This window comes from Enhydra lutris, unplaced genomic scaffold, assembly GCF_002288905.1.
Source record: "Enhydra lutris kenyoni isolate GAN:26980312 unplaced genomic scaffold, ASM228890v2 scaffoldscaffold5, whole genome shotgun sequence".
Classification (NCBI taxonomy): domain Eukaryota; kingdom Metazoa; phylum Chordata; class Mammalia; order Carnivora; family Mustelidae; genus Enhydra; species Enhydra lutris.
In genome coordinates this window covers 51,710,827-51,725,077 of record NW_019154089.1, presented here as the reverse complement: position 1 = coordinate 51,725,077, position 14,251 = coordinate 51,710,827, and the positions used below count along the sequence as shown (strand labels likewise).

At 45.1% G+C, this 14,251-nt stretch overlaps 1 protein-coding gene across 2 annotated transcripts in view; it reads right to left on the bottom strand.

Moving 5' to 3' along the window:
- LOC111141161 (alanine--glyoxylate aminotransferase 2) overlaps positions 1-12,832 on the bottom strand; it is a 34,616-nt gene extending 21,784 nt beyond the window's left edge. For both annotated transcript variants that reach the window (XM_022493525.1, XM_022493526.1), the window contains exons 1-5: positions 12,700-12,832; positions 6,134-6,219; positions 4,399-4,583; positions 1,488-1,611; positions 144-238 (exon numbers count right to left, since the gene is read on the bottom strand). In XM_022493525.1, the coding sequence (XP_022349233.1) occupies positions 144-238; positions 1,488-1,611; positions 4,399-4,583; positions 6,134-6,219; positions 12,700-12,787 (578 nt within the window). In that variant the 5' untranslated portion in view covers positions 12,788-12,832. The remainder of the gene's footprint in view (positions 1-143; positions 239-1,487; positions 1,612-4,398; positions 4,584-6,133; positions 6,220-12,699) is intronic.
- Positions 12,833-14,251: the final 1,419 nt, after the last annotated feature.

Genomic DNA, 14,251 nt, shown 5'->3' with positions numbered 1-14,251 from the left:
GGACTGATTCTTCCCTAACATGTAAAATTAGAACAATACTCCTGGGAAAGCCCCCTTCCCCTCCAGGCTATGTTTTAAAGATGCCCATTTAGTACTGGAGTAAGTCAATGCTATTGAGGTTGAATATTTCAGGGCGTGGTTACCTGAAGGAAATAATGTCTGTGCTGTTTGAGTGTGCTCTGGCCATCAGCATGGCTAGATCATTGGCCTCTGAACCACTATTCACCAAGAAAATGACCTGGAGGGAAACAGAAGACACGTGACATCATACGTTCATTTATTTCCTTTTTACCCAATTAATCTGAAATTGCTAAAGACTGTGTGTCCCAGCCTCTAATTATTAAGGTGAGTTCCCTGTAGACAAGCAGTCCCATCCCCGGATTACTATGTTAACTCTACAGCTTTTCACTGAACAAGCTGCCAATTGCTAGAGATACAAAAATGGCCAAGGGATCATCCCGATTGTGAAACATTCCAAGGTTTCACTGGCTCTCATCAATGTTCTGCAAAATGCCAAGATAGGGAGACCTGAGGCAGGGTATGGAATGGTTAATGGGTGAGTGCGTCTGAGGACTGTATCGTTTAGCTCTTGAACTTCAACCACCTGAGTTTTGAAGGCTGGGACAAGGCAGGCCCCTTGACTCTGTAGCCCCACGGATGTCCTAGCCTGTCTATTCAGTGTGTGTGAATATTGAAAAAACAAGCAAATGAAGAAAAAGTGCAGCTCCTCCTGGTTAGAAGAGAAGGGAGAAGTGAGGGCACCTGGGTCCTCCGGGCTCAGGCCCTGTGCCCCTGTTGATATCCCTACTTCTGCTTCTCCATGAACATGACTGGGCTGCACTTAGGTTGCAGCTGGTCCAGCTTTCTTCAGCTCTATAGTAAATAGAGAATCTAGAGAATACAGAAAATAATCCTAAAAACCAACCCTGGGTGCTGGGTACTGTTCTAGGTACGACATATATTAGTTCAGTGAATCTGGAAATGCAAATCTTGGCCAACACTTCAACATCTCAGTTCAGTTAAAAAGAGACCTATTCAGTCATTTTGGATGCAGAAAAACATCTCATTTAGCAAAACTATCTCAGTGCCTCCTAGGTTGAATGGACTGAATGGGATTTAATTTTAGTAAAAAATGGCTCCACTCTGTAAAATGAGCCATGAAAATGACTTTGTAGAGGGGCCCTGGAGCCAAGAGAAGGAACTCTCCCAACCCCCAGGAACACAAAGGAGAGTGTCCAGGGAGGAGGGCTGGGCTTCTGTGAAGCGACTTTTGCAGACCCATGGCCAAGGACAGGCAGAGGCTGGGAGGTGATGTGTGAACATTGGCTGGCTTCACCAGCGATTCTTAAGTCCCTGTCTTCTTGATCCCTTTCAGATATGGCTATTAGTTCACTATTTCAGATGCTCAAAGCATGGACCAGATTCGCTGTTCATATTCCTGCTTCCCTGGGATCATGAGACTCCTGTTCCTTTGAAGAGCATCGTACCTTTAGAGGCTCAGGAAGAAGTGCCGAAAGCTTCTCTGCGAACTCGTGGATTGGAGAGTGGAAGAAGAGGGAACTTGTGTGCCACAGGCGGCCCAGCTGCTTTTGCGCCACTGCGTTCACCTTCCTGGAGCAACAGGAGAGCAGAGTTCCCCATGCTGCTGGTGGCCATGTTCCCCCCAACATGCACACACTGGCCATTGAGCCCAAACATGGGGCTACTTCTCAAATAGTTTCAAGAGGCTGGTTTCATCCACACATGGGAAGAACTTTAACCAGCAGAGCTGGTTAACCAGTAGAGCTATCTGGCAATGGGATGGGTGGTCTTGAAATGTTGTGGATTCTTCACCAAGGGAGGTGTTCCAAAGGAGACCAGATGACAATCTTGCAGGGATTGTAGAAGAGAAATTCCTACTTCAGGACATAGACTCTTTTTTAATTAGGTTTTCTTATTAAATATCCTTTGAACAGTTTGGAAACTAGAGATGACTAGGTGTAAGACTGAGTGTCTTTTCATTTACTCTTCTAAAGAGTTATAGATCCATCATGCATGTGTATATAAGGACCACATTTCTTTCTTCAAAGGAGAGTCAAGTATCTGATTCCTAACAGTGGTCAATGTTGATGGACATTTTGTGACTCTGAAACTATACTCTGTCAAGGATCAGAGGGCTCATGTTGAGGGTATGTAGGACCTGACTAGGAATACCTTGAAGAGATAGGCCAGGATGTTTGAACTTGATCTAAAGGACAGCAATGGCTAGAGTTAACACACCAGTTCTATCTGTTAGTAATAGTTGTTCACACATACACACACACACACGCAAGTTCGGGGCTAAATAAATAAATAAATAATGAAGAATTAAAAAAAAAAAGAATAATTTGAGAAGTACCAGATCAGACAGATTTCTTTACTGTAGGACTTGCCAGTGCCTTTGTTAGCCAAATACCCACTGTTTCTTTCCAGGAGGGAGATATAGTTTAAAGTGTTTTTAAAGCTTATTTTTTCATGGGATGCTTTACCAACTGACCTCTCCTGAAATCGGGGTTCCACAACTCTCTTTAGAAAATTGCAGAGTATCAATAAACTCTTAAACAGAAGAGGTAATTGATAAAAGTGTTGTTCAACAAAATAAACATGTGAGCCATATGAAGGTAGGATAGATAGGGGAAGGCTGGTAATGGTGAGGTCAGCCAGGAGGGCAAGGTGGCCTTCCAGGTGTGGGAGGAGGAAAACTCCTAGGAGGCCGGGAATTAGTGGGGTACCTGTGGGTATTAGTGGGGGAATTAGTGGGAATTAGTGGGGGGCCGGTGGGAGAGGCATTTCAGCAGAGGGAAAGCTAGACCTTGGAATCAGGTGGGCTAAGGGGAGTGAAAGGCAAGGACGAGTCAAAGATGACCTCACCATTCTTGCCTGTAACGTCAGGGAAACTCCAGGATTAGTCAAGAGATGTAGCCAGTGGCTGCCAGCTCCTGGCAGAGGACCTTTGCAGATTGTGAGGCTCATGTGTGCTCCTTGAATAAATGAATATGCAAGTAGAAACAGTATAGTGGAGGGTATGAGGGGTTTGGCCTCAGTAAGGCTGAACTTCAGCTGATGGTGGACTATCATGGAGAGGGGTGGGGATGTCCTAGATGCTGTGGGAAATGTGGGGCATCCTAATGCCCACTCTGGGTTTATTGGAGTTATAATAGTAGCTTGGTGAGGGGTCAAGTTGAAGAGACAGAGCTGGGAAAGGCTGTGGAGAGGTCACTCACTGACCAGGAATGGCCCCATTCTATGGGGGAAATAATAAGGCATAAGGAGGTTATAGAGAGAAGAGCAGAAGGCTAAGGAAAGGGTCAGGGGGTCAAAGGGCAAGCTGCAGGGTCAGAGCGAGATCAGGAGAAGCACAAAGGTCATGAACACCATTGAGTGGTCGACTCACAGGGACAACATCTAACATTATTAATGAAATCAAATTTTTTCTCTCCTTTGTTTATCTTTCCTTCTTTCATGTGTGCTTATCACATATTTTAGACTGCCTTTGAATTTTATTTTACAAGCTCCTTTGGACCTCACATGGGATGAGTGCCTCCCAGAGACAGAAGCAGGAAGGAGACGGCTGTGGGAGGAAGAGGTGAGCCTAGACCCTGGAGGTAAAACTCGCTCCTCCCACCTGACAGCTGCTGGAGGGGAAGATCTTCACTCCTACTTTGACAGAAGGACCCAAACTTACTCAGTCGATTTTGGTTTGCTGCTATATTCTGGTCTTACTTGAAGTAAGCTTTGTTGGATGGATGATTAAAGGCAAGAGCGAATAGGCAGGAAAATGAGAGAGTGGCATCAAAAATAAAAGAACCATAGAAGAACCTGCCCAGGGTATTTGTGTGGGTGGGTTGATAACGAGGGTCCAGAGAACCCCAGGATTAACAGATCCATGCATTTCTAATGTAAATTTCCAGCTCTGATTACTCCTCTCTTAGCATCCTTTCTTTCCTCATCCATCCATCCAACAGTCAGAGGTGAGGAAGATCCTTAGGCTAGAAGTGATTTCTCGATTTATCATTCCACACCTGACACCCAGCCTCCCCATGGGTTTACGAGAACTGCTTGCCTTTTCCTCAGTACTTTGCCTCTCTCTGGAAAGCTGTCACTAGTGAGGACAAGTACACACATACACAACCACACTCCAATCACGTGGTACACGCCTCATGGCATGAGAATGAATAAATCTTGCATTGTTGAGAAAACAAAAAGGGCAGTGTTAAGATTTTTTTGTTACCCAGGAAATAGGGAGCACGGTGGCCATAAACCAGATATGCCTAAGGAGAGAGAATTCGTAACCAGAGTCCTGAATCACTAACGTGATCACTAGCCTGGTCTCCATATATTCTTCGGGAGTGAAAATGCCAGAATTTTAAGGATACTCACGGGTGGCAGTGACCGACACTGACAGTGACAATCCCAGAAAAGAAATCCAGGTATCTGTTTCCCTCGTAATCAAACAGCCATTCCATGTGACCCTGGTGAAGCAACAAAGGCTTCGGGAAATACGCCGTCGACATGGGAGCGAGGTGTTGACTGTGGATCTCCAGGACACGTTCATAGGCGAGGGACTGTAGATAGGCAAGATTTAAGGATTTAAGATCTCTTTTTCCCTCACCTTCACATTTCTTACAAGATCAACAGCAGGGCCTAATGCAGCGTCTCGCCTCTATGCTGACCGAGCATAGGCTGCCATCCTGTGCCCACACCTGGGGGTATTTGCCCCATGTCCTCCTTGCCCAAGGTCCTTCCTTCCTCTCCAGTACAGGAAATTATTAATGTGGCCCTTTGATCACTTTCTAGATCAAATATGAAGAAGGAGGCTGACATTTTCTACCTTTTCTACCTGAAATTTTCTACCTTTCAGTGTCTTTGAATTCATGTTAGCTGTAGGAAAAAATATAAGGATTTTAGAAGTAAATGTCTGTGGTAATGTTCCTCCCTCCCTCCCTCCCTTTCTCCCTTCCTTCCTTCCTCCCTTTCTCTCTCTCTCTCTTTCTTTCTCCCTTCCTTCCTTTTTTTCCTGCAGTTTTTTTTTAAGGTTTTATTTATTTATTCATGAGAGACAGAGAGAGAGAGAGGGAAGCAGAGGCAGAGAGAGAAGCAGATACCCAGCTGAGCAGGGAGCCCGATGAAGGACTTAATCCCAAGACCCTGGGATCATGACTCGAGCTGAAGGCAGATGCTTAACCATCTGAGCCACCCAGGGGCCCAGTTTTTTTTTTTTTTTTCTTTTCTTTTTGAGTGAAAAGAAAGTGAAGTGCTGGTGGTGTTCATGTCTTTACCAAACTTTCTCCTATCCTTCTCTTCTTTATGGGTATCTCCTGACTATTGACTCTACAATTTCTAACCTATGAGTATTATATAGAATAAAGTGGATGGAAAGGAAGAAAGGGAGGAAGGGACAGAGAGAGGGAAAGAGGAAATTAGGGAAAGAGGGAGGGAGGGAGAGAGAAAGAAAGAGAAGCCCAATATTTCTTAGTCTGAAAGCAAAATTATAATTTTATATTTTGGATGGAAGGACTCCTGAAGGTCAGAACACACATTGCTGTATGAGAGTCAAAACAACATTTTACTTATTTTTAAATTTTTTACTTTTTAAAAGATTTTTAAATTTATTTATTGGTCAGAGAGACAGCAAGAGAGGACACACAAGCAGGGGGAATGGGAGAGGGAGAAGCAGGCTTCCCACACCCCGAAGTGGGGCTTGATCCCCGGACCCTGGGATCATGACCTGAGCCGAAGGTAGATGCTTAAGGACTGAGCCACCCAGGCGCCCCTCAAAACAACATTTTAGAAAGCAAATGTGTAGAATCACCTTTGTGATATATGTCTTTGTGTGTCTCTATCTATATTTATATCCCTGTGACAAATAGAAATAGTCTCCTTCTTGTAGTCTTGGTCTGTCTCTGCTGTGTCCCGCACATGCACAATTCACACAACATCACTGAATGGAGTAAGAGCGTTCAGACCCTTCCAGTGACTTAAGGGATAGAATATCTAAGATGTGAGGGCTCAGTAGCAGGCAGGGCCATCTGTCTGTCTTTCTCGAGAAAACAATTAATTTAGCCCGTTCAAGAAGAACCACTTCCTTGGGTTTTCCTAAAATTCTGACTCTTACCTGGTATTTTTCAGGTGTGAAGTCACAGGGAGGCATTCTGTGTTTTGTATGAAGACCAAGCTTGGTCACAGATGTCCGGAAAGCACCTATTAAAGGTGAAGTGAGTTAGGGTCCTCAATTAAACCTCAAACATGCCTGTTTGGAAAAATCACTTGTATGTGTACACAATCTGAACCAAGATCTGTAGGCAACTTCATTTATTCCTTAGTTTAAAAGAATAATTCAAATCGACATTTGGTTTGGATTTAAAAACTGAGGTATCTCAACAAGTTATTGGGAGGAAGAAAAGGAGAGTTTCTTTCAAATCTAGTCCACAAAAGCATGGAGGATATTTGGGGGGAGTCCACTTTTTTCCCACTGTGGTCCCTCATGAGCTCTTCCACACCCTGCACAAGGGATGACATTTCTCTCTACTGTCCACCAAACTTCTGTGCATTCCTGGAATAGATCTTCTTTATAATAGAGGCACTTTCTAAGCTTTGAGTGGCATAGTGCCCACATCCTGGTGCCAATCTCAGTTCCTGATACCAGATTGGACTTCAATAAACAAGGCATGAGTGGCTGTTGACTATCCTTGTAGAGAATGAGGAGAGATAGGTGTTAGGCAATGTAGTATAATAACAAATACACATAAATAGGTCCAGAAGACAAAAACCATCCTCCAAAACCCAACACAAAGACCATGACAACACAAGACCAGACCATGGCAAAGCGAAGATAAGGTGAGCCTGGGGAATCACTTAATATTTGGAGCTAGAAGGGGCCTCAGATTTTTGTTGTTGTTGTTAAAATGCTAACTTTATAGATGAGGAAACCAGTAGAAAATTAATTTGCTTAAGTTCACCAAGCTAGGTAGAGGCAGAACAAGAATGAAACTCCAAATATCTTGCTCCCAGCCTACTTCTCTTTTTCTCATTCATTGGCCACCTTCACCTCTCCTTTCCAGCACAGGTTTTGACCTGTCGTTAGCAGTGGGATGGGATAACGGAGTTACAGAATATCATAGTTTGGAAGAGATGTCTAGAGACCTTGTAAGTACTCTTAGAAAAGAATACTGCTAATTTTGAAGATTCAGTGTCAGTATCAAAATCTTTCTACAGGTGGAGAGAGCTGAGAAAATTATGCCTCTTATTTAGCATGAAGGTTTGAATCCATAGATGAGATGTTGGTGTTTTGTGTAGTGATGAAGTCACAGTCCTGAGCAACACAATGAACATTTGTGTTTTTAAATGAATCTGGAAAGTAACAGCTCTGAATATGTTTTTCTTCCAAGAGATCTCATTCACTTTTGTCCTCTAATCACTAATGTCATTAATTTGCTCTTACCTTAAAAACAAGAGACTTTAGGCTATCCATGTATTAAAATGAGAAAAAAAAATAACAGTTTAAGTTTTCTGAGAATTTCACCTTTTGAAAAGCTTTTCATTGTGTATCTCTGCATTAGTTACTCTTTTGAAATGGAAAAAAATATTCTGAGTGTTTCCAGGAATTCAAATTCCCTTCACTCTTTCAGTCCTTTTTTCCTACCTGCACAATTGGAGCTGCCCATTGAGAAGACTCTAAGTTCTCTTGACTCTGAAGCTATAGGGATTATGAAAGTTAGTTGGGGGTGGGGCAGAGTTGGGGAGAAGGATTTGATAAAGAAGAGCCCAAATTTCAAACAGTCAAGGCAGGTTTATTCAGTTTTTTTTTTTTTTTTCAGTTCTTTTTTCACCAGACTGATAGGAATGTGATAGTGGAGTGAGGGATCCAAATGAAATACATAAAATCCTGTTGGAAGGAAGGAAGGAAGGGAAGAAGAAAGAAAGGGAAGAAGGGAGGAAGGAAAGTGGGAAGGGAGAAGGAAGGAAGGAAGGAAGGGGAAGAGAGGGAAGGAGGGAAAGCGGGAAGGAGGAAAGAAAAAGGAAGGAAGAGGGAAGGAGGGTGAGTGGGAAGGAGAAGGAAAGAAGAAAAGAAGGAAGGAAGGAAGGAAGGAAAAAAAGGAAGGAAGGAACGGAGGGAAGAGAGAAGGTAAGTGGGAAGGGGGAAGGAAGGAAGATAGGAGGAAGGGAGGGAGGAAAGGAGGGAAGGAGGGAAAGTGGGAAGGAGGAGGGGAAAAAGAAGGATGGAAGGAAAGAGAGAAAGTGGGAAGGAGGAAGGAGAGAAAGGAAGGAAGGAAGGGAGAAAAGAAGGAAGGGAGGAAGGAATATTTGGAAAGGAGGAAAGAAGCAAGGAGGAAAGGAATTAGTCAATAGTGAAGTCAATCTAGGTAACAGCACATAAGTCTATTGCCTTTCATAGCTCCTCTCTCACCAAACAACTCCAACTCAAAACTAGTAGTAATGATAATAGCTGATGGACATAAAGAAACAAAGGCTTTTCTTTATTTGGTTTTCATTATTTGCTAGAAAAAAAAAGCAAAGTCTAAATATCTGGATATTTGCCTGCATTCTTTGTTCAAAATAGCCTCTGTTTTGAGGATGACACAAGAGTTGAGGGTTAATAAACTTCCGGGTTCTGGGAGATTGTGGGTGAGCACATACACACATGGGGGCTATGTGTGTGTGGTGGGGGGTGGGGAGACAGACCCAAGAGAGGTGGGGGAAGGGAAAACTGAAATCTGGGGTCATAAAATGGAATTGCAATGGAATTGATCTATTTCTGTATAGGCATTTTTTTGGGCTTCTTTGTTGTTATAACTGATCTCATGTTGCCCTTTTAGGCCTGATGCTAAATACTGATGACAGTTAATGATTTTCATCCAATTCACCAATTTTCTCTCCAGTTCACCTGGACAATCCAAGACATTTAAAGGTGGAATTCTCTTTGGAGAACACTACTGCCATTGTATAAGAAATGCAAATTATAAATGGCTAGTTGGGTTTAATTTTCCAGCTACTTAATTCTCACAGAGTTCCACTACAAAGTCACATTAACTTGGTTGTCTTTCCCCAAAGTATCAAAATACTACGATCATAGTATCAAACAGTGAAAATCTGTTGGGGCAAGATAAGGGAGGGAGATCAATTTTTGTGGGCATTTGAAAATTCTGGGCAGAAATTCTCTCTTTAATGAGAAAGAGTTTTCTAACATTCATAACCAATTTTCAGTGCAGTGGGTATTTAATAAGATCTTCCTACCTTTTCAAATTAAAAAAAGGTATAAATTATTTTGTAATACACAATGAACATAGTTTGCAGAACATTAAGGTGATTTATTAAAATGCTAACTATGACTTATTTCTGCATAGCATATTAGGTAACTTTAAAAAAACTTGTCACTCGGAGCACCTGGGTGGCTCAGTCGTTAAACGTCTGCCTTTGGCTCAGGACAGGATCCTAGGGTCCTGGAATCGAGCCCCACATCCGCTTCCCTGCTCAGTGGGAAGCCTGCTTCTCCCTCTCCCACTCCCCCCGCTTGTGTTCCCTCTCTCGCTGTGCCTCTCTCTGTCAAATAAATAGATAAAAATCTAAAAAAAACCCCCAAAACCAAGAAATTTGTCCCTCAAGATATCTCATTTTCGTAGGATAGCCAATGAATTAAGAAAGGAAGATCTTATTCACCTAAGGGCCAAGGGAGGGACAGATTGCATAAGCGACATTTGCAGTTTTGAGAGACTTTGGTAGGGCTGAGGGCTAGAGAAGCTGTCTCCCATAGAAGCGTGTTGAGACCATGTTGAAGTCTGGATGAATGCAGGGCCATGGTTGGCGGGGGAGAAACGTTATGTCGTCTGCTTCCAGACCCAAGAGGGGATCCTTTTCCTTAGTAAACTGTTCCACGTTCTGCAGGAAGTTACAGGGTACACTTGGCATTGAGCTAGAGCACTAGGTCCCTCTGAACTGTGTGCTCTCAGTGACAGGATACTCACAACAGGTGCCTGCCTCCCACCAGTGAGGCCAGGGGGTGGGCACAAGACCTCCAAAGGATGAACAAGGTGTCCCCTCTTTAAGATGTGGCGTCTTGAGCAGATGCCCCCCATTGGGGGGAATGGCTGCAGGCCCTCATCAGAACCAAGACCTGCTTCCGAGGCTGTTCCTGCAAGGAGGGATGCTATCCCTGCTAGGCCCTCCTGATGTCTCTTCACATCCACTCCTGCCCACCTCCTCACCCTCCCACTGATTCTTTCGGTTTCCTACCTCCATATCTTTCCCATCGGGGTCTTTTCCTTAAGCGAGGCAGGGTGGTTGCTGGTGTCCACAAGCAAGAGGTCTGCCCGAATCCAAGGCTGGTGGGTCCATCCCTCCTCTTGGCACTTTTGGGAGCAGGCCTGCCCCTCCTGGACCTTTTCAGGGGTTCAGTCAATTCTGCAGATGGCAGCAAGGACTGCCGGGGGGCGGGAGACCTCCCTTTAGGGCTCATTTTAATACTTCTCTTGGAAAAGACTTTGCAGGAGTCTTGGGAAGTTTCTCAGCTGGAAATGGGCACCATTTGCCATCCATCTGCCCTCTGGCACACCCTTCCTTGTGGCAAAGTAGGCAGACATGGGAAAATGGTACTTTCAAGCACACAGCCCATCTCCCTAGAGACGATATACACTTAACGACTATCATTAGTAAGGAAGAAGGCACCTCGGAGATATGTTTTCTCTTCTTTTATCTTGAAACAAGTTTCTCCTATAACTCTGTGCACATGTTTAGCCCCAAGTGCCCGTGCATATCAGACATAGGCAAGGCTGAGTCCTTGACCCGCACATATATCATACAGACTATATGCAGGTGTTTTACAAGGATGGTGACATATTTATTTTCGCCTGCCTGGCCACACTTAACACCTGGTGATCTCCCCATCTAAACCAGACTCTGCCTCCCTCCTCTCCCATTTTAATTTTCTATCTTCCCACCCTAATTTGGTTTTATTCATCACGTGTATCTCTACTGGGTGTTTTCTATATATTTATCTGTTGGTTTGTGCTCTGTCTCCCCTACTGGGATACAAAACAAAACCATGGCTTTTTGCCCTGCAGTGGCTCTTTTCACATGTGGGTCCCTAGTAGGCACTCAGATACTTTGCTTGCATGTGTATCTTGCACAGAGTGTGTTCCTAAGAAGGGAGTGGCCAATGAGTGTGTGTTGGAATGAACAAACCCAAGCAGGCGTGTATCTAGGTACAATAGGTCAGAAAGTAGAAATAAAGGCCCAGAGTTTCTTGAAAGGGCAGGTAGAGCATGGCATGGCGTTCATGTCTCTGTGACCTAAGTTTGCAAGAGGACTTTCCCTCCGTAGTTTCTCGGTGCAGCTATGGTAAGGAATCCCCAGGACTTGATCAAGAAGATTTCACCTGCAAGCTTCACCTCTACCAGCATCAGCCCAGCTCCGCAAGGGTCAGGGGTTAGGCTAGGAAAGGGGAAGGGGGACAGAGAGGGCGCTCTCTCCTGCTTCGTCAGCAGCTGGTACTTGCAACGTAGTATCCTCCTTATGGAGCATAAGACTCTGGGTATAATTATAGCTCCTTCTCAGAAAATGACAGGGTTAAATGATATTCTGGCAAAATCCCATGATTGAGGAAAAGAGAAGCCCAAATAGGGTTGGAAGAAGTATAGGGAAGGAGGGGCCTGGTGGAATCATTCTGACTTAGAGCCAGACTGGGTTTAGATGGCAAGTTGTCACTTCTGTGTTTCTCTCTTTGACCAACTTTCTTAATTGCTTTTACTCTTCTGTCTCCTCAGCTGTGAAATGGATTAATAATACTCACTAGTAAGTTTGGGTTAAAGATGAAAGAATAATCCTCTAAAGCATGAGCAGTATTAAATTTGAAAGAAGAGCAACTGTTGGGAAGATATAAAGCAAATAGGAGACGAAGGAAAAAGAGAGAAAAGGGAAAGATGAGAAAATGAAGATCACATTGATCATAATGGGGGATGGAAGAGGATTTCCTGTACCTGATTCGGGCCTGTGAGCACACGGAAACCTGCAGACAGCTGCTTACACTCACGTTCCGTGAGGGGAATTGCGGAGGAGGTGAGGTTCAGGGAAAATCACGAGCACGGAAGAGAGAATACATAAAGCCACCAATGGCTGGTGGCCCCGGGTCTTCTCACACTTTGTGTCCCCGCTGGAGAGAGAGTCTGAGTGGAAAGAGAGGGCTCAGGGTCTAAGTCCTAGCTCTTGGTTGTCTCTGAGGAAATGGCTGCACTCCTCTGAGTCTGTTTCCTTGTCATTGCTTGAGGTGATGGTACCACCTCCTGCGGGCATGGCGGGGGCTTCATGAGGAGGCTTAATGCCTTCCAAAGTCATCGACCTTGAGTATCTCTTTATTGCAGTTAACAGTTAATCATGAATGGCTTTCCTTTTATTTCTCCTTTATAATACAGCTAAGTTACCACATTGTTTTCATTTGGAAATTGTGCATCGTTGGGTTTTATTATCCGTGGATTTCCGTTCAGGCAAGGGGCAGGGTGGGGGTGTAGCAAAATATTGGGCTCGAACAGGGCAATGGATCTGCAGGGTGAGGACCGCTGTGTGAGATGGCCTCTCTCCAAGCCCCCACGGCAGGCTTAATCCCAGAGCCCCAGGCAACAGGTTCTGAGCTCAGCCCAGACCCTTCTGGCCAACACTCAGCTGACCCACGTGCCCCTGGTTTCCACTCACCGCTCAAGGAAGGGCACATCTTGGGGATCCTGGAAGAGGAGGTCTGCAGGTACCAAGCTCTCAGCAGGTGTCTCCAGGCTGGAGTCATCCCTCCCAGGCAGAGAGCGAGCCCCTGGCGAAGCAGGTCTGAGGAAGGGCTGAGCGAGCCCCTGGCGAAGCAGGTCTGAGGAAGGGCTCCAACTGCTCATGGGCCAGCTGGACTTTGAGTTTAGGATGGAAGGGCAGGAGCTCCAGGGGGGAGGGGGGTCCTGGAGTGGTTATTGCCTTTACTTTGGACAAGTCCCAGATCTCCTAGGGCAGGACCTCAGGGAGAAAATTTCCCAGTCCGTGACACAGGGGAGAGAAAAGAAAAGAAGGTGGAAGAGAGAAAAGAGAAAGAAGGCAGGCAAACAAAGTCAAGGCCTTCTGGAGGAGTTTGGTTAGTTTTCTGTTTCAGCAGTTTCTTGTTAGTGGGAGTATCTGTCTGTGAGGGTGGTGGTGGCTGTGGGGGGGAGGGGGAGGTTCCAGAAACAGTTGAAGAGGCCAGAGACTGAGAAATGAGGCATGTGAACCCGAGAGAGAAAAGGAGGATGTGTACGAAGTGAGTGGATGAAGAAATTGCTGTGGGTATGGAGAGTCTCTGAGGAGGAGAAGGGGACTATGGGAAGTCCCCTTCCATAGAAGGTCCTCTCCCATAGAAGGAGAAGGGGCACAAAATAGCTAGGAAGGCTCTGGACAACGGTGCATCCGAGTAGGGAGAGAAGTTGAGACCTGAGGAGTAAGGGTGCTTTATTCTTATGTCTTAATTTCTTTTCTTTTCTTTTTTTTTTTTTTAAAGCTTTTATTTACTTATTTGACAGAGAGAGATCACAAGCAGGCAGAGAGGCAGGCAGAGAGAGAGGGGTAAGCAGGCTCCCCGCTGAGCAGAGAGCCTGATATGGGGCTCAATCCCAGGACCCTGAGATCATGACCTGAGCCGAAGGCAGAGGCTTTAACCCACTGAGCCACCCAGGCACCCCTATGTTTTAATTTCTAACATTCCCATTTGTCCCTTTTGTGTCCCCCACCCCTACTATCTCCATAGGCGACTATTTCACATATTTAATATGTATCTTTTGGTTGGCATGTCTTCTTATAAAACTTGTATTGTGTGGCGTGGATGTGTTCTCAATTTCTAAAAATATGTCCTTTCTCTTTTGCTCAGAGCCATGGTTTTAAGACCCATCCAGGTTGTTCTCAGTACTGTGGCAGACTGAGAGTCAGTGTGCCTATGTGCAGCAGGGCCTAAGGGGGACAGCGACAAGGGCATTTGGAACTTGGTGGGGGAGGGTCCTGTATGCAGAGGGTGCAGAGGGCTGGAAGAAAGAGGCAGGCTGCTCTGGATTGCTGGAGGGTGGGGGTGGGGTGGGGGTGGTGGGGGAGGAATGGGGGGATGGGAGAGTGGTGGGAGGAATGGGGGCTGAGGGGGGGCTCTAAAAAGCAGAAGAGCTGAGGCTTTTCTTGGGGGTAGCCACAGGCCAAGTACATCTCTATACGGTCCTAGAATCTTCCCAGTTTATATAGAGGACTTAAC